At 36.9% G+C, this 25,229-nt stretch overlaps 1 protein-coding gene across 2 annotated transcripts in view; it reads left to right on the forward strand.

Moving 5' to 3' along the window:
• The first annotated feature begins 2,250 nt into the window (after positions 1 to 2,250).
• lig (ubiquitin-associated protein-like lingerer) overlaps positions 2,251 to 25,229 on the forward strand; it is an 80,886-nt gene continuing 57,907 nt past the window's right edge. The window contains exons 1-2 of one of the 2 annotated variants that reach the window (XM_089094684.1): positions 2,251 to 2,292; positions 22,150 to 22,378. In XM_089094684.1, the coding sequence (XP_088950810.1) occupies positions 22,205 to 22,378 (174 nt within the window). In that variant the 5' untranslated portion in view covers positions 2,251 to 2,292; positions 22,150 to 22,204. Of the gene's footprint in view, positions 2,375 to 22,149; positions 22,379 to 25,229 lie in introns of both variants that reach the window. The other variant, XM_089094685.1, reaches the window with a different exon arrangement.

Genomic DNA, 25,229 nt, shown 5'->3' on the forward strand with positions numbered 1-25,229 from the left:
CACCCACCATTCCCCCAAACACATCCAATCAAAATTTTCTGCTAGCCATTTTGGTCAACGTAGTAGAAAATGCAGGAAATTAGGTCTTTGAGGATGACACCCCCCAGCCCCCAGGGCAAGGGTTGTAAATTATGCCCTGGGGGCATATGAGGTTTTATTGAAAGCGTTGTCGTAGAAACTTCAAAAGGGCTCATTTGATTGGAAATTGAAAGGGCTAGTGCCTTTTTTAATAGTTGAAAGTGATGGGAGAGTGACTAACGCCCTTCTAATTCCCACCATTTCCCCAAACATATCCAATCAAAATTTTGAGATAGCCATTTTGTTTAACGTAGTTGAAAGTTCTGGAAGTTTATATTAGAGGATAACAACCACCCTAACAGCCCATAGGGTAAGGGTTGTAATTTTCGCCCTGGGGGGCGTATAAGGTGTTTATAGAAAGCGTTGTAGTAGAAACTCAAAAAGGGCTCATTCGATTGGAAATCGAAAGGCCTAGTGCCCTTTTTAATAGTCGAAAGTGAATGGAAGGCTTTACATTTTTATAGTAAACATCCATGTGGGTATAATGTATTATTTTTTGTTGCTGTTGTTGTTTAGACCAGGGCACTTCGTATCGAAGGAGTTGTTGTAGGAGCTTCGAAAAGGGCTCATTCGATTTAAAATAGCAAGGGGTGATGCCCTTTTTAATAGTCGAAATTGAACGGAGGGCAACTAATCCCCCTACCACGCCCCCCCTCCCATTTGCCTATTATGTTTAATAACTAGATGTTGCCTTAAGATTAAGTGAAAATGCACTGTGTTAATACTAATTCCCAATAAGGCATCTCAGCAGTATCCCAAAAACGACTGAGGGCATTATGTTAAAACTTTCGGGGCTACTTCTGCTCTTAAAATTTAACCAAATCAAAATAGTGTAAGCGTATCCAAGCTATCAAAGAAATTAAACAGATTTTTTTGCAAATGGTATCAAGTTTTCCACTTCAGGTAAACTAGAGGAGGTATGAAACTAAATTAAACACTACTATTTGTGTCCAGATTTTAAAAGGGTATATGTTGTTAAAAATTGCTGAAAATTTGTCTCCAGCATACAAATAGCAAGCCAGACTATAAAGTCTTAAGAAACGAAAACATTTAAAGTATTATTTTCTTTTTCCCTAAAAAAACTATGTCAATATAAAACGAACAGAAATTAATTAAAAAAACTTTTTCCTCAAAATAAGTTTTTCAAAGAAAAGTAAAGAACTCCATTAAACAAAAAATGAGCAAAAATAAAATCAAATAATCTACCAAACGTGAAACTACCACAGATCAGCATCGATAAATAAATGAAAACCAAAACGAACAGAAATTACAATAAATAACTGAGTCAAACTAAAATCGAGCCGAAATTAACATAAGTTGGGCTCAATTCCCCAATGCCTTCCCAAGGTCTGAACATCATTTGCACTTTACTGTTAAAAATACAAATGAATGTGTACCGTCAGTTTATTATACACATACTAATATTTAGTAATCAAAATGTTAATATTATTTGATGTATTAAAGTTATAAAAGTAAAAACATTTATATTTTTTCAGTAAAGTGCATATTATGTTCTGCCCTTGGGAAGGCATAGGGGGTTTGAGCCAAAATTTATGTTAATTTCTGCTCGTTTTGAGTTTGACTCGGTTATTCATTGTAATTTCTGTTCGTTTTGGGTTTCATTTATTTATCGATGCCTTACGCGAGGTTGCCGTTGCTACTCGCACAAAAATTTTACTATTTCGATTTTAGAGTGTCTTAGCTGATATTCTTACAAAAATTAATTGAAATTTAAATACCTTTTCAACTAAAATAAAGTGAAAAAAAGTTTTATGAGAAAAATAATTATAACCTGTGTAGATAACTTTATTAGCTTTATTGATGCCATGGGAAACCTGCGTAAAGAACATAAGTCTGCTTGTTTGGCATATGCATCAAAAGAAAATATTTTTTCTGCCTAAATATTTAAGATTGTTATCTTTAATTCACCCAATGAGAGTTATTGGGATAAAAAAATTATAATTTCGTCTTCCTTCCTTATAATATGTTGGTGTTTTCAAAAAAAGACTTCCCTTTTACGACTATTTGACTCACACATGGCACTCGATATCACATTCTACTAGGCACAGAGCAATTATGATGAATTCGTTTTAAAGATGGCATTGCTTGAATTGGATTTCTTCAATAAACCTTCATTACTGTGTGTACACTACCTAACGCACGTGTTATTGCCGAAAAGGTAAACAAACGAATCAAGGAATTGCTTAAATATTGGTGAGCTGACTTCTAGGGCGACTCGGACAAACTATCTTGGACAGATAATTTGATCAGAATGTATATTCCATAAATATGGACAGTAGGTTCCTCATCTCAGAAAAGATGCAGATTGTTGAGGTTGCCTGATAGGCTAGTTGGGACTGGGCAAGTTAAGATTGGCTGATTACAATTTTGAAGTTTTTCAGCATTTAAACATAAAGCAAAAGTTACCCTTACACAATAGCCTATACGCTTATTTTTTTCTCAAACCTTCTTAAGCCAAATCGATAGCCTAACATCCTTTTTAACCTGCATTTGATAAGCTCAGCCTTGGACTAGGCTATTGCAATTAGGCCTATGCTAGTTTTTGGATTCAGCAGACAATTGGGTAAAATGGTGGGATAGCAGCTCTTCATTAAGAGACTTGCTAGAACATAAACTTATAGGGGTATAATTCTACTTTAGCTACTTTTGGCTATCTTGGAAAGGGGTTAGGTTAGGAAAATGAAACTTTTAAGGATGGGTCTACATGCTAAAGTATGTCCTCAGAAGGTATTTTGATGTACCTACCTCCACTCCTCCCTCTAGGGGGCCCTGAAACTTTCCTACATGACAGGTCTTTACCTATTGAAATTTTGACAAAACGATAGGCTACTTTACCTTAATTTTCAGCTATCAGTTTCTTTTTCTCTGGTTTAGTTCTGAAATGCAATTCCTTTTATTTGAGTAGAATTTTAAATCATATCAATGCTTTTTTTTCAAAATTTAGGAAATGTATTTGCATATCATCAAAACCTTAAAAATTGGGATTGATCAAAGTTGTGAAGCTGAAAACAGTTTTGTTGTACTTCATTTGGTAAAGTTCTGTGAAATCATATTATTGAGTTAGGAATAAAGTGAATACACCATTTGATGCCTTTTTTATGCTGATTACGAATATAATAATCATTTCTATTGGAAATGAATTTTAGCCCCCCCCCCTAAATATGCCAATTCAGGGTTAGGTTAGGTATATATAGGGGGGGGGGAATTCATTTCTGATAGAAATTATTATTATATTCATAATCAGCATAAAAAAAGGCATTGAATTGTGTATTCACTTTATTCCTAACTCAATAATATGATTGTGTAGAACTTTACCCTTCTTTTGATAAATTTTTACCATATCATATTATTGACTTGCAAATAAAGTGAATATACCACTTGATGCCTTTTTTATGCTCTTTACAAATATAATAATCATTTTTGTCATGTGAAGCTGAAAACAGTTTTGTTGTACTTCATATGGTAAATTTTTACCATATCATATTATTGACTTGCAAATAAAGTGAATACAACACATGATGTCCTTTTGTATGCTCTTTCCAAGTATAATAATCATTATTGTCAGAAATGAATTTTAGCCCCAACCCCTATATATACCAATTCAGGGTATATATTTGCACATTAGGGGGTTGGGGGGAAAGTTTAATCTTACCTTTCATTTACATCAGAAATAAAATTTACCCCCACCTCCTAATGTGCAAATATATACCCTGAATTGGTATAAATGGGGTGGGAGTAAAATTTATTTCCAAAAAAAATCATTATATTTGGAAAGAGCATAAAAAAGGCATTGAGAGGTATATTCACTTTATTTGTTAGTCAATAATATGATTTGGTAAAAATTTACCCTTTATTTAAGCAGAAGATCTATTTTGCAAGGTTTCACTTTTATAACACAGTTTTTTAAAGGTCATCAAAGGTCAGGACCCTCTAGAGAGAGAAGGAGTTGAGGTAGTTACTTCAAAATACCTTCACAGGACATACTTTAGCCTGTAGACCCATCCCCAAAGGTTTCATTCTCCTAACCTAATCCCTTCCCAAGATAGCCAAAAGTAGCTAAAGTAGAATTTTACTGTGATAGACATTTCCAGATTGCTCATTTATTTAGGCTATTATTTATTTAAACACAAATGGAGTAAGCCTTAGGCTTGTCTCATTACAAATTAACAGTAAAAAAAAAAAAAAAAAACAATCAGGAACAATATGCAAAATACAATATACAACAAGTGAACCCCTGGGCATTGATTGGTACCACAATTAGCCTAAGCAATAAACTCCTTAGGCTGAAAATAACAAAAAAAGGAGATTCACCAGAATGCACACAGAGACAAATTCATTAAACTCTTTTTAGGGGCACTATAAAAAAAATCATACAAATGCCATAAATATTATGGTTATATATACTGACCTTCATATAAAGAGGTTCCAACCAAAGCTGTAACATTATTTTTTTGAAACAACATGATCAGGTAACATGTTTCATGATCTAATGGACCAATTTACAAAAGAATTCTGTCCAACCTTTCTTAAAACCCTTTTCTGATCCAACTTCATTGAATTTTGTAGTGTGAGTGAACACTGTACTAAGTCTATTCTATCCCTACTTAACTAAGTCTGATCTATCCCTTCTGAATTGCACAGATGGTATGCTCCAATATCTTAGTGGTGCTCATAAGACAAGTACTTCAAATATGGAATAAATTTTGATACCTGTTTTTGTACTTTTTCATTAAGCTGTGAATCAGATTTTCTTGTTGGATACCACACAGATGTGCAGTATTCAACTATTGGTTGTGTCATTGTCTTATACAGCTTAGTAAAGCTTTGCAGGTTAAACCTTCTTTTGATTCATAGCAAACTGTAATTGGCTTTATGTGATGCAGCTAATACTTGTTTATCAAACTGCAGCTGATTATCTAAAACAATACCAAGGTCCCTAATAGAATCAACTGAACATATTATGTTCCTTTCTCATGTTAGGCCTATGCTTTTTTTTCAAATGCTAAAGTCATGTTTGTGGTAGCTTTGTCCTGTGAAGATCATGTCCTGCTACAAAATAATGTTCATCTGCTGGGTTGCTGGGCTGAGGCCTGGCTTCTTGAATTCAATGTTGCCAAGTGCCATATCATTCACTTTGGCAAACAGAATCCATGCTGCTCTTATTTTTTCTTAGGCCACCTACTCTCCTCTGTTAATAATGAACAAGATCTTGGTGTCACTATTGACAACAAATTAAAATTCAGCACACATGTTAAGAGATCTGCTGCTGGGGCTAGTTCAACTTTGGGCTTGATTAAGCATACCATCTCCACTTGTTCCTCTAAAGTCATCAGTCTTCTTTATAAAGGAACTTGTGCATCCTAAGCTTGAAGTTGGAATGTCACTTGCCTCTCCATATTTTAAAAAAGATATAAAAGTTCTTGAAGATATCCAGAGACATGCCACTAAAGTGATATCTGGCATGCAAGGGCTTTCCTATCCTGTAAGACTACCAAAGTTGAATCTCCCTACACTTGTATACAGGAGAAATAGAGGGGATGCCATTTAGCCTTTAAGCTATTGAGGGCTAGTATTCTCCCAGCATTATTCCCTGCTGTTACCACCAATTCAAGAACTAGAGGTCATCAACTGAAACTTGTCAAGCAGTCTACAACATCTAGAGTTGGTACTCAATTCTTCTCAACATGTATTGTCAACAATTACCTTAATTACCTTAATTCGCACTTCGGAGCAAATTAAGGTCCATACTGGATCTGTTGTGCTCCGGGTCAATGATGGCAAAAAATTCGTCACTGTGTTAGGGCCCAGTGACACGCCATAGGAGAGGTCTGCTGGAGAGATGCAATTTAAGCCCACTCGGTAGCGGTGGCCCCGAGGTAGGTATGGCCCGTAAAGACCATTCTCAGTGGTATAGAGCTGACACCACCGCACAACAGCAACTTTGGATTGAGTATGCGAGATGGTTGGGTATGACAAGCAGCATCAGCCTCCTAGCAAGACACTCATTATGATAAAGTTGGCATCAGTCAGTAGTTGAGTGGGACGGACAGTCCCACTCATATTTCCATGGCTTGTTATTCCATTCTTTGTCAAGTCTGGACTTGAAGGATGCAGCCGTAGGTGCATTTGCCGTTTCAGCTTGAAGGCTATTCCAATCGTTGACAACATGCTTGGAGAAGAAGTGTTGCCACGTTTGTGTTTTGACAAAACATTTTGACAGCTTATGTGAGTGTCCTCTTGTATGGTGCTGACTTGAATGTTTGGTAAACAGGGGGTTATTTGGTTGTGTGTTGTACTTGTAGGTCAGCATCATATCACCATAGCGGCGTCTGAAGACGAGTGTTGGCAGCTGCATGCGTTCCAGTCTCTTGTTGTATGGGAGATCTCGTAGGCCAGCTATGCACTTTGTGGCACGTCTCTGAACTCCTTCGATTAGACTGGTATCATTCTTATAAGAAGGGGAGGTGAGACACGTACCAAAATCCAAAACAGGTCTAACTATAGCCTTATAGAGCCTTAGAAAGACTGTATGGGAGCGGCTGGTTATAGTGTGTTTGAGGAGACCAAGGCTTGAATTTGCTTTTGAAACTGCTTGTTGCCAGTGGCCGTGGAACTTCAGTTGTTCATCTATCAGCACTCCTAGATCTTTTTCTTTGGGACTAGATCTTTTTCTTTGGGACTTGTCTTTAGTACTAAGCTAGCCAGTGAATTGGGATCTGACATGCTGTACTGGTGACAGGGGTTGTTGCTTCCAAAGTGAAGGACACTACACTTTGATGTGTTGAATTCAAGTAGCCAGTCTTGTGCCCATGTTTGGATTTTATGAAGGTCATGCTGCAGACTTTGTTGGTTTGCAGGCCCAAACAGCTTGGAGTCATCAGAATAGAGAGTGATGTTGTTTTCTGTTCCATTCATCATAGCGTTGATGTATATAAGGAATAGGGTAGGGCCCAAGACAGTACCTTGGGGGACTCCGCTTACAACATCACATGGTTCGGAGAAGACCTTATCGCCATTAGTTGTGAAGAGTCGAACCTGCTGACTCTGACCAGTCAGAAAGTCCATGACCCAATCGACCATGTCCAAGTGGGTACCTGCTGCTGAAAGTTTCAATCTGAGATGGTTGTGTGGTACCTTGTCAAAAGCCTTGGCTAGGTCCAGTAAAATCAGGTCCACAGGGGTTCCTTTCTCCAGGTAATCTGTTATGGTGCTGTATGTCTCAAGGAGATTGGTCTCAACCAATTTTCCTGGCAGAAATCTGTGCTGGTTGGGGAAAGTATATTATTATTACGGAGATGTGTCAAAATATCAGCATTCACAATCCGCTCAAGGGTTTTTGCCACTGCTGAGGTCAGACTGATGGGTCTGTAGTTTTTGGCTTTGGTGCGGTCACCTCTCTTGAGTTTTGGGATGACATGGGTCAGCTTTCAGTCTTTGGGTACCTTCTTGGAGTCAAGCAACAGTTGGAAAATATTGCATAGTGGTTGTGAAATTACTTTGGCAAGCTCCTTCAATAGTCTTGGGTGCAAATTATCAGGACCAGCGGACTTATTGAGGTCTAGCGCTTCAAGTCGCTTTTGGACGACAGGGGGGGAGAGTAGAAGAAGGGGCATCGGGTTAGGGATGTCGTATGATGGGCTATGAGGAAGAGGACCATCTGGTTCATTGGTGAAAACCAACGCAAACTGCCTGTTGAGGAGTTTGGTGATGTCCTTCAAGTTGGTCACTTCCTTGCTATCATCTGTACTGAGTACTTTTAATGACCGTCTGCTGTGGTCCTTACTTGATACATACTTCCAGAACTTCTTCGGGTTATTCTTACTATCATCAGCTAGCTTGGACTTGTACCGTGCGTAAAGTTGTTTAGTTAGGCTTCTTAGTTTGTTTCAAGCTTTCGCAAACTTTTGGTAGTGTTCTTCCTTCCCTTCTTTATTGTACTTTCTCCAGTACCGTCCCCTCCTGTTTCTTTCCTTGCGTATCTTGGGGGTCATGAAAGGCAGTGTTTTGGGCTTTGGCGTGAGTTTTACTGATGTGTGTTTTTTTTTAAGTGTAAGTAGCTTGTCCTTTAGGTTAGCCCATTTTTGGTTGATATCCCCTTGAAGTAAAGGTGACCAAACTACGCCTTCCAGCTCTTTTCTGATTGCCCTGTAGTCTACATAAGTTTTCTTTATGTAATCATTTTTATCTTACGAAATGACACATTCACTTCTAGGATAATATGATTGCTCTTTCCTAGAGGAGGTAAGTAATTTATGTTCTGAAGCTGGTCTTTATCCCGTAAGAACACTAGGTCCAGTAGAGTTGGTCTCTGGAAAAGTCGGCCTCTAGTAGCTTGTTTGACAATCTGGTAGAGATTAAGGTCATGAAGGCAGTCTGTGAATAGATTCGTGCTTCTGCTTCTGTTTGTAAGTACAGGTACATACAGATATCCATCCTTCCATATGAGGTCACGGAAGTTGAAATCACCAGCTATAAAAAGGTTCCCCGTGTAATTCATAGTTGCTTTATGCAGCATTGTTGCTATTGTCCGCTCGGTTTCTTGGCAATCAGGGGCAGATGGGTTTCTGTAAATACAGCCTACTCTGGTTATTACTCCACCGCTGTCATCACATAAGTCCAACCATACAGATTCGACAAATTGTGAGTTACCTGTGAGACATAATGATTGTATAGTATAACATGTCGTGAATAGCGCCAACGGACCATACCTGCATTCTAAAGACTGTAAGTTTGACATGACACCATACCCTGGAATCTTAACATGGGAATCTTCGAGCCTGTTTCTACTGGACTTGGGACAAACCTCAGTCAATAGGACCAGATCATAATTTTTGGAATAAATCACGGATTTCAGCTCGTTCAATTTGTTAGGAAGTTGGTCAACGTTAGTAATTAGAGCATAAAAATCTGTACTTACTCGTTTTTGGTGTTGCTTACTCCAGTTGTTGGTCCCATTGCCTGGCTGATCCAAGTCCTCATCTGTTCTGTCTAAAGTGGTCGCTGGCGCCTTTGAGTTAGCAGTGTAGTAGCTTCCAGAGCTTGTTTTGCTCTCCAATGAGCTGTCACTAGTCATGGATGAGAGTCTCCGTAGAAAAAGCACTAACATGTTTGGTAACACCCATATTTACATTATTTACACAGTTCACAACTTGGAATTCTACATTTGCATTGGGTTTGGAGGAGAGACTTCTCCACTTTTCGCGTTTTTTGACACAATACAAAGGTCAGGGATTGCGAGGTTTTGTTCACCACCAGCTATTCTGTCCTTAAGCTCTGCAACAAGTGCTTTATATCTCTCTTGATCGTGTTTCAATCAATCATGGCGGAACTGTACTGCTCCTTTCCTTGAGAGAGACTCTTTCAAGATCTGTTTTTTAATTTGAAAGGATGACACAGTAAACAAAAGGGGCGGTGCCATGCTCCGGGTTGGATTGCTAGCCTGTATATTCTGCTTTAGGCAACGGACATTAGTTAAGGGACCGCAATTGATTCCATACTCGGTTGATAAAAACTACTTGAGAGCGTTAGTGTCATCAATGGAAGCGTCGATACCTTATGCAACAATGTTTTTTTTCCATGACTCTTGGTCTTTTTCAGCATGGATGATCTGTCGTACTTTGGATTCTAATGACTGCTGAAAGTTAGCACTAAGTGCTTGGACTTCTGCTTGCACAATTTGCTTCATTTCATCCACGCTACATTTTGAGGATAGGGCCACTTCCACACTATTTACTTTGTCTTTTATAGAACCTAGCTCAGCTCGAAGTGCACTCAGTTTGCGCAAGGGTATTGGAGAGACTACTCTGAAGGTTTCCTATTGCTTGCATGATCACAGTAGTGACATCTTGGATAGTAGCTGTAGGTTGGGGCGGGATAATGGATCTAGGGGTGGTCACATTTGATTTGCACCAAGCACAGTCCCAATTGAAACCATTTTTCTCCTGCATTTTCACGAGAAGTTCATACTCTGCATCAGATATTTTCAGGCAGTCACAACACATCCATTTCCCACACCCATCACAAAGTAATGCTTTAGAGTCCTCTTTCCACAGCATCTGTCCACATTTTTCTGGGGGCTCTCTCTGGGACGTTTCGATTTTGGCGGCATTTTGGGCACAAACAAATTTTCCACCAACAGGAAATTGTATTGGCAACACTCATGAGCTTCACCAGGAAAATTCCTTATATTACTCCAACTTTATCAAGTCAAAAGTTTCTATGCCACTAAAAAAAAAAAATGATTGGAATAAATTATCTAGTGAAACTGTTACTGCTGAATCCATTGATGTTTTTAAATGAAGGCTAGATGCTGAGTGGTCCTCGAAAGAGTGTAAATTCAATTGGGATGCTATCAAAGATGGAGCAGCACCTGGTCACCAGTGATTCTTGCATACAATTAATCATGATTCTGGAGCTCTATTTTAGAAATCCTTAGATTTCTCCTAGCTGCAATTTAAGGTAATTGTGGTAATTCATCCAAAGGCCCTTTAATGATCCCATATATAGTCTCAGAGTATAAACAATAAAAAAAAAAACACTAACACAGTAAAATATTTACTTTACAATATAAAGGATATTTATATTAATCAGATTATCATGTTCCTTTTTATGATTTTTCACATTTCAAGCTCTTTTACAATTGAATTTGTATCTATATTCAGGACAGTCTCTCAGGCTAGACTGGGTAGGCCTATATCAAGGCTACACAGCATTAGGCTACTGTATTACAACAGCTGTAATTTGTCATTTTTAAAGAACAATTTTTGTTGTATTTAGGCTATTAATCAGAACAAATTAAAATCTTCCTTTTAGAACCTTTGTTAAAAGGTGTTAAGCTACACAATTTTTAACTCTAATGTTTTTGTTTATTTGAATTATAATTTAGGTAAATCTTTTAGTGGGTCATATAATTTAGCTAAGATAAAAGTCATCATTTGATGCCTTTTCTTATGCTTTTTCATAATTCAAGAATTGCTTTTGGGGCTAATTGCATCTTGATCCCTTAAAGGGGCCCCAAAGATATTTCATTTTTGTAACCACACAAAGAAGTTATCTGCACTAGTTAAGTTATTGAAAAATGGTTAAAAGATACCACTAGTTTATAAGTAAGTTGTTCAAGAGTAATATGTTCCAAAAATACTTATTTATAATAATTCAAACCTCATTTATTAGGCAACTCAAATGTAAGCTGTTTCCTTACCAATTCAATTTAAAGGTGCATTTTTCAAATTTGTTTGAATAAAAATAGCACTGGAAACTTTGTCATCAACTACCAATAGCATCTAATTTGTCAGAAACTGTCTAAAGCTTTCTTTGACAAAAAAGTGTGTATGATTTTAGTTCAAACCTAGTGCCATATTATATAAATATTTTTAATAATTTTTTTCTGAAATACCCAAAAACTGATCTTGACTTAGAGCTGGCAACCCAAAAATCTTGATAATCTCTGCAATTTCAGTAGGCATTGTCTGTAGGTAAAGCACATATGATAGAAAGGATCTCAGTTTCCAAATTGTCTTCAAAATCTATGGACATGGTCAGTCATAAATCTTTGAAAACCTTTTATTTGAAATCTCCAATTGCTTTAAACTGGCTCATAGAAATTCATAGACTATTTGAATTACCCATGTTCCATGACCATACACCTTAGTTCTGTTGTAGTATAGATGGATGGATGATAGACTATCTATTAACAAGTGAAATTACATCATTTTTATACAATTCTGATGGACTTATGCCAGCTTTGCCTCTCTCTCAGACTATTGCCAAATTCCAGCCTTGGCCTATTAAAACAGACCATCAGTAGCCGAGAGGCAACAATATTCATAAAATTATATAAAGCTCTTGTCAGACCCCATCTCGATTTTGGCATGTGCCTTGCAGGTCCTTCTTATTGGCAAGATGTAAGGCTCATCGAAAATGTTCAGAGGCGAGCAAAAAAGTGCATGAAAAGCCTAAAATCAACTTCATATGAGGACCGCATCAAGTAACTTAAGCTACCTACCCTCATCTAAAGTCACATGAGTAGCAATGTGATGCTGACTTAGAAAATTTGAGAAGAAAACTACCATCTTTAGCAGCAGTCATAGCACCAGCCATCATTACACAAGAGGACATTCCAAGAAGCTGCCAAAGTTAAGCTCCTAATTAAGAACCCGTCAAATGTACTTCTCAAGAAGAGTTATAAACCATTGGAATCAATTGAAGGACTCAACTGTCAGCACTCCCTCCATCCAGTCTTTCAAATGCCACCTTGACAAGGAGTGGGAGAAGAGGCAGTGAAGGTTCAATTGGGAGTTGTCAACTCAAGAGCACTACAGGTCTGGAGGACCTTAAAGCTCTCAAATGTATTAAGGTGAATGGTCTTGGGTTTTTCTTCAATTAGCCATGGCAAATTGATGCCTGCAACCTGATATTTATTTACTTGAAACCAAGTGCTAGAAGGAATCTAGCACTAAACCAAGTGCTAAAATAACCTGGATATTTTTAATATTGTTTTTGCTCTAATACCAAAATTCCTACCCATCAGTATAAATGTATATATATATATATATATATATATATATATATATATATATATATATATATATATATATATATATATATATATATATGTATTTGTTTATACATACAGTACAGGGAGACCAATGCCTGCAAAGCAGACTTTTATACATTGATTCACATTGTTATTTGTTTTCTATCAAAGGCTATTGCCCCAGTGACACAATAGGTTGCTTCAAAGCTTCCCCAATAGGTTACTTCTTGCATTTTCATGTAACCTTTAGCATAGTTGTTTGTGTCTTGTCAGGGGTGAATCTCCAGCATTTTTATTGGGGGGGGGCACATTATTGGGAGGGGGGGGGACTGCCACCCCCAAACGACGCCCCTGTGTCTTGTAATATTTCTTCAGAGAGAGCCATTGGGTTACAAGGGATCCCATAATTTAAAAGATGTGCAAGGTATTTTTTAGCAGCATAATTGGGGTCTAAAAAGTATATCTGGCCATATGAATGTGGTTCAAAATCACCTTCAGGGGTCAGGGGAGTAGCTCCAGCATTTTTATTGGGGGGGGGGGGTTAAGATAGTCCATATATTGATAGTCAAGGGGCATGGGCTGTGTAATAGCTATTTTATCCAAATTATTGGGGGGGGGGGCCTTCAATAATTCTTGCTGCCACTTATCTTTTAACCACATATTTCTTTGTACTTCATTTTTGTTTATCATTACTTCAGACATTTTTCAGTGCCCTGTGCATTAGCTGCTCAAATTGGTCTTGTAACTTTTGATCATCTAGGTTGTTCATTTTCACCTGTGCATTTACATTTGTCAGGTTGTTCTCTTTATCCTATTTCATTTGATTGCCCATTTTGTTCATTTTGAGCTTCCGTTTTTGTCCTCTTGTTCTCATTTTGAGCTTACATTATTTTACGTTTTTGTACTCAAGATGCTATGAAACTGCATAAATGCCCATTGACACTTACATCACCAAATATGAATATACAAGTTTTCATATTTCTTAGATTTGTTCCATAAATTCTTCTAAATAGTTCTGAAATCTGATTTTCTAATGTATTTTGATTCAATCTGTGCAATTGCTAAGGTATTTAATCTTTCCAGATTCTTTGTTGATATTAGATAGTTTTTTTTTATAAATTAGGGGAACAAGCCACTCAATACCTTTTTTATGCTTTAATCAGGAATTAAATTTTAATTCTTTTATGTACATTTAAAGATAATAATTTATTTTATACCTCCAATTTCTTGGTGGTATAATAAAGCTTTTACAGTGATGAAACTGTTGGGGTGGTGACTAACTGCTAACTACTGGTTATCTTACCATTACCCTAGACTAAGTCTGATTTTTGATTATTTAGCAAGGTAAGAGCTGAAAAAGTATTGAATAGGTGTAAAAGAAGTGTATAGGTAAAGCAAAGTGCAACATAAATTAAGATACCCAGTAGTCAGATCAAAAGCCATCACTTCAATAGTTAAATCACTGTAAAATCTCTTATATACCAATTAGCACATGGATTATTTGCATTTCCTTAATGTATGATTAGCCTGAACATTTTCATAGGCAACACAATAGTGCTGCGTAAGTAAAAAGCAATGTGACAACAATGTATTATTTTTTTTTGGTTAGACCAGGACACTTTGCCCCTTTTAATGGTCAAAAGTGATTGGAGGGCAGGTAACCCAATTCCCTTGCCCACCATTTTCCCGAACACATCCAATCAAAATTTTGAGATAGCCATTTTGTTCAATATGATTGAAAGGACTGGAAATTATATCTTTGAGAATGACAACCCATTTTACTAGTCAAAAGTGATTGGAGGACAACTAGCCCCCCTCCCTCACCCACCATTTCCCCAAATTCAGCCAATTCAAATCATAGCCATTTTGTTCTATGTAATTGAAAGGACTGGAAATTGTGTCTTTGAACCTTGGACCTTGTATGCCCTGGGGGCATATAAGGTATATATATATATATAAAAGACCTACAATCACTTTTAGTCAAAAGTGATCGAAGGGCAACAACCCCCCCCCCCCTCCCATGCCATCAATTCCCAAAACACATGATTTAATCAAAATTTTGAGATAGCCATTTTGTTCAGTGTAATTGAAACCCCCATACCTTCTCAAGAACAGAACATAATTTGCACTTTACTGAAAAAAAAGGGTGTGAATTTTCAGTTTAGTATCCATACACTGATATATATTCCTTAAAGCTTTAATAATTTTTAATTTATTAAAGTTAAAAAAGTTAAAACATTTTAAACATAATTTTTTTTTAAATCATACAGTAAATAACCAGGTCAAACTCAAAACAAGCAGAAACTAACATTAGTAGGGCTGACAACCCCTATGCCTGCTCAAGACTAGAACATAATTTGCACTTTACTGAAAATAACATAAATTTAAAATGTTTTCACTTTGTTTTTACTTGTTTAAAACGTTTTTGCCAGATATATCTATGAGGAAGTCCTCTCCTTTGCACTCCAATTACAGTACAGGTGTTGGGTGCCCTTTTTAAGAGTAACAAGAGATTGGAGGGCAAGCAGCCCTTCTCTCAAGCCCATTCATTTTCGAAATGCATCCAGTCAAAATTTTGAAACAGCCATTTTGTTCAGCATACTAGAATGGTCCAGCAACAATGTCTTTAGGAATATTAGGCATTTCAACCCACAGAATTTTCCAATGGGTTCATTATACTTTAAAGCTAAATGTTGCTCTAAAAATTAATCAAAAGACATTGTGCTAAATGGTTGCCAATAAGACACCTCAGCAATGTATTTAGAACAACTGGGAGTAATAAGTTGAAACTTTTGGGGATGCTACTATTACTACTTCTGTTTTTACAATTGAAATAAATGAAAAGAGTGTAAATGTACCCAGGTTGTCAAAGACCATAGATAGAATCTTTTGGGAATGATATTAACTTTTTTTTCAGGTCAACTTCAGAAGCTATAAGATTAAATTAAAAAATACTGTTTGTGTCAGGATTAGAAATTATTGAAAAAGTTTCTCCTACATACAAATAGCAACTCATACCATGGTTTCTTATAGAATAAAACTGGAAAGATATACACAATTTTTTTGTCTATGAAAAAGACTATCAAAGGCAATGCTTAAATGTTTTATTATTTTTTTTTTTTTTTTTTTTAGGGGCACTTCATATGGAAAGGGTTGTTGCAAAAATTTTGGAAGGGGCTCATTTGATTGGAAATGGGAAGTGCTAGTGTCCTTTTTAAGATTCAAAAGTGATTGGAGGACAACTATTCTCCCCCATAACCTTTTTTTCCCAATTACATCCAATAAATATTTTGAGATAGCCATTTTATCAAAAATAGTTCAAAAATCATATAACAAACACTCCAGTGCCAATACAACCCCCCAGGGGCAGGCGTTGGGAGTTATGCCCTGGGGGCATGTATGGTTCTTATGGAAGAGATGCTTGTATAAACTTCAGAGAGGGTTCATTTGATTGGAAATTGAAATTATAACTCACTTTTTAAGAGTCAAAGAAATTGCAGGGCAACTATCCCCCCCTCCATGCTCTTTTTTCCTCAAACCCATCCAAAAATAACTTTGAGCTTGCCATTTTTTTTTTAAATAGTTCAAAGATCACATAACAAAAACTCCAGGGTCAACACATCCCCACAGAGCCTGGGGGCAGGCATTGTAAGTTATGCCCTAGGGACATATATGGTTCTTATGGAAGCAATGCTCATATAAACTTTGTAGAGGGCTCATTTGATTGGAAATTGAAAGTACTAGTTCAGTTTTTGAGAGTCAAAAGAGATTGGAGGGCAACTAGCCCCCCCCCCCCATGCCCCTTTTTCTTGAAATTCATCCCAAAAAATTTTGAGATCATCATTTGGATAAAAATGGTTCAAAGGTCAGATAAGAAAAACTCTGGTATCAATACAACCCCAGGGCCTAGGGGCAGGCGTTTTAAGTCATGCGCTGGGGGTTTGTATGGTTCTTACGGAAGGGATGCTTATATAAACTTCATAGAGGGCTCATTTGATTGGAAATTGAAAGTTCTAATTCACTTTTTAAGAGTAAAAAAGGGGAAGGGACAATTATCCCCCCTCCTCCACGCCTTTTTTCCTAAAACCCATTTGATAAGAACTTTGAGCTAGCCATTTCTTTAAAAATAGTTAAAAGATCATATAACAAAAACTCCAGGGTTGACACAACCCCCAAGGGCCCAGGGACAGACATTGTAAATTATGCCCTAGGGGCATATATGGTTCTTATGAAAGCGATTCTTATTTAAACTTCAGAGAGGGTTCATTTGGTTGGAAATTTAAAGTTCTAGCTCACTTTTTAAGAGTTAAAAGAAACCGTAGGGCAACTAGCCCCCTTCCTCTGAGCCCTTTTTTCTAAAACTCATCCAATAAGAACATTAAGCTGGCTATTTCTTTAAAATAGTTCAAATATCATATAACAAACACTCCGGGGTCGACACAACCCCCCAGGGCTGGGGGGCAGGCATTGTAAGTTATGCCCTGGGGACATATATGGATCTTATGGAAGGGATGCTGATATAAACTTCAAAGAGGGCTCATTTGATTGGAAATTGAAAGTTCTAGTTCAGTTTTTGAGAGTCAAAAGAGATTGGAGGGTAACTAGCCCTCCCCTCCCTCCCCATGCCCCCTTTTCACCAAATTCATCTGATAAAAAATTTGATATAGCCAATTTTTTACAAATAGTTCAAAGGTCAGATAACAAAATCTCAGGTGTAAACGTAACCCCCAATGGCCCAGGGGCAGGCATTGTATGTTTTGCCTTTGGGAAGGCGTTGTAAGCTATGTGCTGGGGGCATGTGTGGTTCTTATGAAAGGGATGCTTGTGTAAACTTCAGAGAGGGCTTATTTGATTGGAAATTGGAAGTTCTAGTTCACTTTTTAGAGTCAAAAGAGATCCAAGAACAACTAGCCCCCCCCTCACGTTTTTTCCCAGCCCATCCAATAAAAATTTTGAGATAGCCATTTTGATAAAAATAGTTAAAGGACTCAGGTGTCAATACAACCCCACAGGGCCTGGGGGCAGGCATTCTAAGTTATGGCCTGGGGGCATATATGGTTCTTATGGAAGGGAAGCTTGTATAAACTTCACAGAGGGCTTATTTTATTGGAAAGTGAAAATTCCAATTCACTTTTTAAGATTCAAAAGGGATTGGAGCCGTACTAGTCCCTCCCTCATGCATTTTTTCTCCAAACCCATCTGATACAAATTTTGAGATTGCCATTTGTTTAAAAATAGTTTAAAAATTAGATAAAAAAAACTGGTGTTGAAACACCCCCCCAGGGCCCAGGGGGCAGGCGTTTTAAGTTGTGTTCTGGGGGCGTATATGGTACTTATGAAAGGAATGCTCGCATAAACTGCAGAAAGGGCTCATTTAATTGGAAATTGAAAGTTCTAGTTTACTTTTTAAGAGTCAAAAGAGATCCGAGGTTAAATAGCCCTCCCCCCTTACACCTATTTTCCCCAAGTGTATCTGATAAAAATTTTGAGATAGCCATTTGTTGAAAATAGTTCAAAGATCCTATAACAAAAACTCCAGTGTCAACACAACCCCCCAGGGCTGGGGGAGCAGGCGTTTTAAGTTATTCCCTGGGGGTTTATGTGGTTCTTATAGAAGGGATACTTGTATAAACTTCAGTGGGGGGTTCATTTAATTGGAAATTGAAAGTTATAGTTCAATTTTGAAGAGTCAAAAGAAATTGCAGGGCAACTAACCCCTCCCCCTCCTCCACGCCCTTTTTTCCTAAAACCCCTCCGATAAGAGCTTCGCGTTAGCTATTTCCTTAAAAATAGTTCAAAGATCATGTAACGAAAACTCACAACCCCCCCCCCCCAGGGCCTGGGGGCAGGCATTGTAAGTTATGGCCTGGGGGCATATACGATTCTTGTGGATGGGATGCTCATATAAACTTTAGAGAGGGCTCATTTGATTGGAAATTGAAAGTTCTAGCTCAGTTTTGAAGAGTCAAAAGAGATTGAAGGGCAACTAGCCCCCTCTCCCACGCCCCTTTTTCTCCCAATGCACCCAATAGAAAATTTGAGATAACCATTTTGTGAAAAATAGTTCAAAGGTCAGATAACAAAAACTCAGATTTCAACACAACCCCCAAGGGCTGGAGGGCAGGCGTTGTAAGTTATGCCCTGGGGGAATATATGGATTTTATGAAAGGGATGCTCGTGTAAACTTCAGAGAGGGCTTTATTTGATTGGAAATTGAAAGTTCTATTTCACTTTTTAAGAGTCAAAAGAGATCCAAGGGCAACTAGCCCCCCTCTCCACGGCTTTTTCCCCAAACCCAACTGATAAAATTTTGGGATAGTAATTTTGATAAAAATAGTTCAAAGATCAGATAAGAAAAATTCCGATATCAATACAACCCCTCAGGGCCTGGGGGCAGGCATTCTAAGTTATGCCCTGGGGGCATGTATGGTTCTAATGGAAGGGATGCTTGTATAAACTTCATAGAAGGCTCATTTGGTTGTAAATTAAAAGTTCTAATTCACTTTTTAAGAGTCAAAAGAGATCAGAGGGCAACTAGTCCCCCCCACGCACTTTTTTTTCCCAAACCTGTCTGATACGAATTTTGAGATAGCCATTCCTTTAAAAATAGTTCAAAACTCAGATAACAAAAACTCTGGTGTTGACACAACCTCCGAGGGGGCAGTTTTAACTATCAAATGCATTTGTTCCTAATTGTCTTTAATTTTAGTTGGGCTATTTACTTCCCTTTGAAAGAATGTTTTTAAAAAATATTTTTATATTTATTTTGTTAGAACAAGACTTTTTGTTTGTTATTTTGACCATCAATCCCCCCTCTTTAAATTCCAAATAATTAAGTTGTTTTCCAATTTTTCAAATTCTATTGGTTTAGTAGATAAGTTTTCTTGTATTGACTTCTTGCAATAAGAAGAAAAAGTATCTGAATGAAGTTTTATGTATCTATCTTCTTTCATAGGCAGCACAATAGCGCTGCCTGAGTAAAGAACAATGTTGGCACAATGTATTCTTTATACATTTTTTTTTTTTTTTTTTGGTTTGGAAATGGTCTGGTCTGGGTTTGAAAAGGTCTGGAAATTATGTCTGAGAGGATGACAACAGCCCTCAGTGCAAGGGTTGTAAGTTATGCCCTGTGGGCAAATAAGGCATATAAGGGATCGTATAACCTTTGGAGGGGGCACATTGGATTGGTAATTATAAGTTCTAGGGCTCCTTTTAAGATTCAGAGTGATTGGAGGGTGAGTACCTCCCCCACACTTCGTTTTTCTCAAAATGCATTTTATTTTAATTTTGAGATGGGCATTTATTGCCATAGAAACTTCGACAACAGCCCATTCGATTGGAAATTGAAAGAGCCATTGCCCTTTTTAATACTCGGAAGTGATTGGAGGGTGACTACCCCTCTCCCCTTCCCCTACGCCAACGATTTTCCCAAACACACCCAGTAAAAAAATGAGATAGCCATTTTGTTCAACGTTATTGAAAGGTCCGGAAATCATGTCTATGAGGATGGCAATCACCCACAGCCCTCAGGGTAAGAGTTGTAACTTATGCCATGGGGGCATATAAGGCGTATATAGAAAGGGTGATCGTATAAACTTCGGAGGGGGCTCATTGGCTTCGCAATAATAAGTTATAGTGTCCTTTTTAAGACTCAGAGTGATCGAAGGGTGGATACCCCCCTCCCAAGCCTTGTATTTTCCCAAGATGTATCTGATAGAACTTCTTAGATGGCCATTTGTTGTTATAGAAACTTAAAAAGCAGCTCATTTGATTGGAAATTGAAAAGAAAGGGTGATCGGATAAACTTCGGAGGAGGCTCGTTGGATTGGTAATCTGAAGTTCTAGTGCCCTTTTTAAGATTCAGAGTGATAGCGGGTGGATAACCGCCACCCCCCAAACCTCGTATTTTCCCGCGATGTATCTGATAGGAAATGTGAGACGGCCATTTATTGTCAAAGAAACTTTGAAAAAGTCTTATTTGATTGGAAATTCGAAAGGGCGAGTTCCCTTTTTATTAGTCATAAGTGATTGGTGGGCAAACTCCCCCCCCCAAGCCATCAATTCCCAAAACATCTAATCAAAATTTTGAGATATCCATTTTGTTCAGTGTTGTTGGATGGTCTGGAAATTATGTCTTTGACAAGCCCCATGACTTCTCAAGAACGGAACATGGTTTACACTTTACTGAAAACAGAATACCTTTTAGGGATGTTCATTTTGTTTTTCTTCTCAAAAATGTTTTCACTATTCATATGAAGGGGCAAGTTCTCCCCCTTGCATTTCAAACACAATACGAGCGCCTATCGCCCTTTTTAGGAATAACATATGATTAGAGGGCAAGCAGGCCTTCTCTCAAGTCCATTCATTTTCCAAACGCATCCACTCAAAATTTTGAAACACCCATTTTGTTCAGCATAGTAGAACAGTCCAGCAATTATGTCTTTAGAGATATTAGGTATCTCAATCCCCCATAATTATGCAATTGGCCCTTTATACTTTAAATTTAAATGTTGCAATTGGCCCATTACACTTTAAAAATAAATGTTGGCTTTAAATAAATCAAATGCATTGTGTTAAATGGTTGCCAATAAGACGCTTCAGCAATATATCGAGAACGACTGGGGGTATTAAGTTGAAACTTTTGGGGCTACTACTATTACTACTTCTGCTTTTACAATTTACATAAATAAAAAGAGTGTAAGTGTATCCAGGTTGTCAAAGAGCATAGATAGAATCTTTTGGGAATGATATTAACTTTTATTTTTCAGGTCAAATTCAGAAGCTATAAGATTAAATTAAAAAATACTGTTTGTGTCAGGATTCAAAATTGTTGAAGAAGTTTCACCGCCATAGAAATAGCAACCCACACTATGGATTCTTATAGAAGAAAACTAGAAAGATATAAAAAAAATGTTTTATTTATTTTTTTCCAGAGGCACCTCATATGGAAAGGGTTGTTGTATAAATTTTGGAAGGGGCTCATTTGATTGGAACTGAGAAGTGATAGTGTCTTTTCCTAGAATAACGTATAAAAATAGGCTTATTAAAATGTTCCTTTTTTTGGAATTATCCAGTAATAAAATGTTGGTGTTGCTTTGCTGTGGGAACTACGAAGAATTGAAGGGGAAAAACATAAGGGAATTATGAATGTCGTTTTTATGTAAGCTAGCATAGTTACAATTTTAAGAATGAGTTGCGGTAAAAAAAAATGCCAGGAAAAATCAATTGCTTGTTTAAAGTCAAAATATAATGATCTCTCCCCTCCCCCCCCTCGTTTTATAATTATGAAACAATAAGGTTATACAAATATGTTGCCGGAGAGAATATTATGATTGAGTTTATAACATGGCATAAAAATTCATTAAAATTATATTAGGACAGAAACAATTGTTCAAAATTATAGCATAGTGTGAAAATATAATTTTCTTTTCCTACAGATTAGAATGCCAAAATCTTTCATAAGCATTGAAGTAGATATTCCTAAATGTAATTCAAGATACAAAATTGGTTTTTAGGTCTGTAAATACTGCATGTACATAGAACAGCTTTTGGCTTAGTGTAATTACCACTATGGCAGTTGGAAGTAAAGGATGTTCAGGAGGAGGAGGACGCAATCAAAACAAGACAAAACCAGCAGACAGTCAGCCAAATCGGGAACAACTAAAAGGGACCTCAAAATCGACAGAATCCACTGTACCTGCAAAAGTAGAGGTTACACAAAAACCAGAACCTCCCAAAATACAGGTATTTAGTTACTGCAAGTTTATTATCTGTGTTAATCAAGAATTATTTTTTATAGCCATTTAATGGAAACGAGCCAACTTTTTTTTTACATATAGACTGTTGACCTTTATCTGAGATTTAAAAAAAACAACAAGTTTTTTTAACTGAAAGTAAGGAACGACGTTAAAACTTAAAACGAACAGAAATTATTTCGTATATGAAAGGGGCTGTCCCCTCCTCAACACCTCGCTCTTTACGCTAAAGATTTTTAGTGTTTAAAAAATAGAGTTGTGAGAAAGTCAAACTTTAGCGTAAAGAGCGAGGCGTTGAGGAGGGGACAGCCCCTTTCATATACGGAATAATTTCTGTTCGTTTTAAGTTTTAACGTCGTTCCTTACTTTCAGTTAAAAAAACTTGTTTTTTATTTAATTTTGAATGTTTTTGAATTAATGCAGGTTTTGACTTTGGCTGATCGTAAATGAATAGCCTAATTAAAACAAAATTTGAATATTAATCTTATTATTATTTGGTTAAATGGCTTTCCCAAAACTTGTTTAATTTTATTTATGAACGTAATTATTAGTAATAAATATACCTAACTTACGTAACGAACTTCCGTATTCATATATTTTTAATACGTATATTAGAGGGTTCGCCCCCTAGTCAATACCTTGCTCTTTAAGCTAAAGTTCGAATTTGTTCCAGTTCCTTAAAAGTGACCCCTTAATCACAATGGCCGTTAATTAGAATAAATAGCTCTCACGAAAACACTAAAAAATCTTTGACTTAAAAAGTGAGATATAGAGTAGCTGGCGGGTTCAATTATATACGTATTAATTTCTCTTCGTATTAATTTTTGATGTTGCTCCTTAATTTCAGTTGAAAAACTTGTTTTTTTTATTTAATTTCTGATCTTTTTTTAAATAATGCTGGGAAAGAATGTTCCTTCCCCCATGAAAACTTCCTTCATGGAAAGGTCCTCCCACATAACCCCCTACCCCCCCCCCCACTACCAGAAAAAATCCCCCCTGTAAACGTCTGTATACTTCCCAATAACCAATATTATATGTTAACATTGGGTAAAGTTCATAACTTTCAGCCCTCCCCCAGGGAACTTCCGGGGATTAAGTCATCCTAAAAGACAAAGTTATCATATTTTTGACCATGCTGAACAAAATGGCTATCTCAAAAATTTTGATTGGGTGACTTTGGGAAAAAAATGAGCGTGGGAGGGGGCCCAGTTGCCCTCCATTTTTTTTGGTCACTTAAAAAGGGCACTAGAACTTTTAATTTCCATTCCAATGAACCCTCCCACGATATTCTAGGACCATTGGGTCGATACGATCACTCCTGAAAAAAAAACAAAAAAAAACACGCATCGATGATCTTTCTTCTGGCAAAAAAATGCAAAATTCCACATTTTTGTAGATAGGAGCTTGAAACCTCTGCAGTAGGGTTCTCTGATCCGCTGAATAGGATGGAGTGATTCTGATTTCGGTTCTATAACTTTAAGGGGGTCTTTCCCTCTTTTTTCGAAAATCAGCTAAATTTTCTCATGCGCGTAACTTTTAAAGGGTAGGACTAAACTTGATGAAACTTATATATTTGAAATCAGCATTAAAATCTGATTCTTTTTGTGTATCTATTGGTATCAAAATTCCGTTTTCTAGAGTTTAGGTTACCATTGAGCTGGGTCGCTCCTTACTTACAGTTCGTTACTGTTACAGCACGAACTGTTTGATTAAATAAAAAAACAAGTTTTTTTTTTAACTGAAAGTAATGAGCGACATTAAAACTTAAAAAGAAAAGAAATTATTCCATATTTGAAAGGGGCTGTCCCCTGCTCAATACCTCGCTCTTTACACTAAAGTTTGTTATTGTTTTAGAAAATAAAGTTGTGTGACAGATTCAAACTTTAGCGTAAAGAGTGAGGCATCGAGGAGGGGACAGCCCGTTTCATATACGGAATAATTTCTGTTCGTTTTAAGTTTTAATGTCGCTCCTTGCTTCCAGTTAAAAAAAAACTTGTTTTTTTTATTCAATTTCTGAACGTTTTTGAATTAATGCAGCTTTGATTTTGGCTCACCGTGCATGAATAATTAAAACGAAATTTGCATATTAATTTTACTTTTTTGGCTAAATGGCTTTCTCGAAATTTTTTTCTGACGTAACTTACGAATTAACTTACGCAACGAACTTGTATATTCGTATGTTTTATTACGTATATTAGAGTGTTTGCCCTCTATCCAATACCTTGCTCTTTACGCTAAAGTTCGAATTTTCTTCATATCACAAACCCCTGAATCACAAGGGCCGGTTAATTAGAATAGATAGCTCTTTTGAAAATACTAAAAAAAAACTTTAGCGAAAAGGGCGAGGTATTGACTAGGGGGTGTACCCCCTCATATACGTAATCATTTCTGTTTGTTTTAAGTTTTAATGTTGCTCCTTACTTTCAGTTGAAAAAACTTGTTTTTTTATTTAATTTCTGATCGTTTTTTAAATAAGTCTAGGAAATCCGGCGCCCCCTTCATAGAAATGTCCCTTCTCCCTAGGAAACATCTCCATAGAAGGATCCTCCCCCGAAACTCCCTCCTCCGACACTCCCTCCCCCCATTAAAAAAAATCCCTCTGAAACGTCTTTATACTTCACATTAACCAATACTATATGTAAACAAGTTCGCTTCCAGGATCCTTATTATTATTGATGTTATGTTTCATCTTTTTTTATTTCAATAAATTGAAATTGAATTGAAACAATGGGCAAAGTTCATAACTTCCAGCCCTTCCCCCGGGAACACTAGGGGATTGTCATCCTCAAAGACATATTTATTAGATTTTCGACTATACGAAACAAAATGGCTATCTCAAA

This window comes from Artemia sp. Qi Xiang Cuo, chromosome 9, assembly GCF_049724085.1.
Source record: "Artemia sp. Qi Xiang Cuo chromosome 9, ASM4972408v1, whole genome shotgun sequence".
Classification (NCBI taxonomy): Eukaryota; Metazoa; Arthropoda; class Branchiopoda; order Anostraca; family Artemiidae; genus Artemia; species Artemia sp. Qi Xiang Cuo.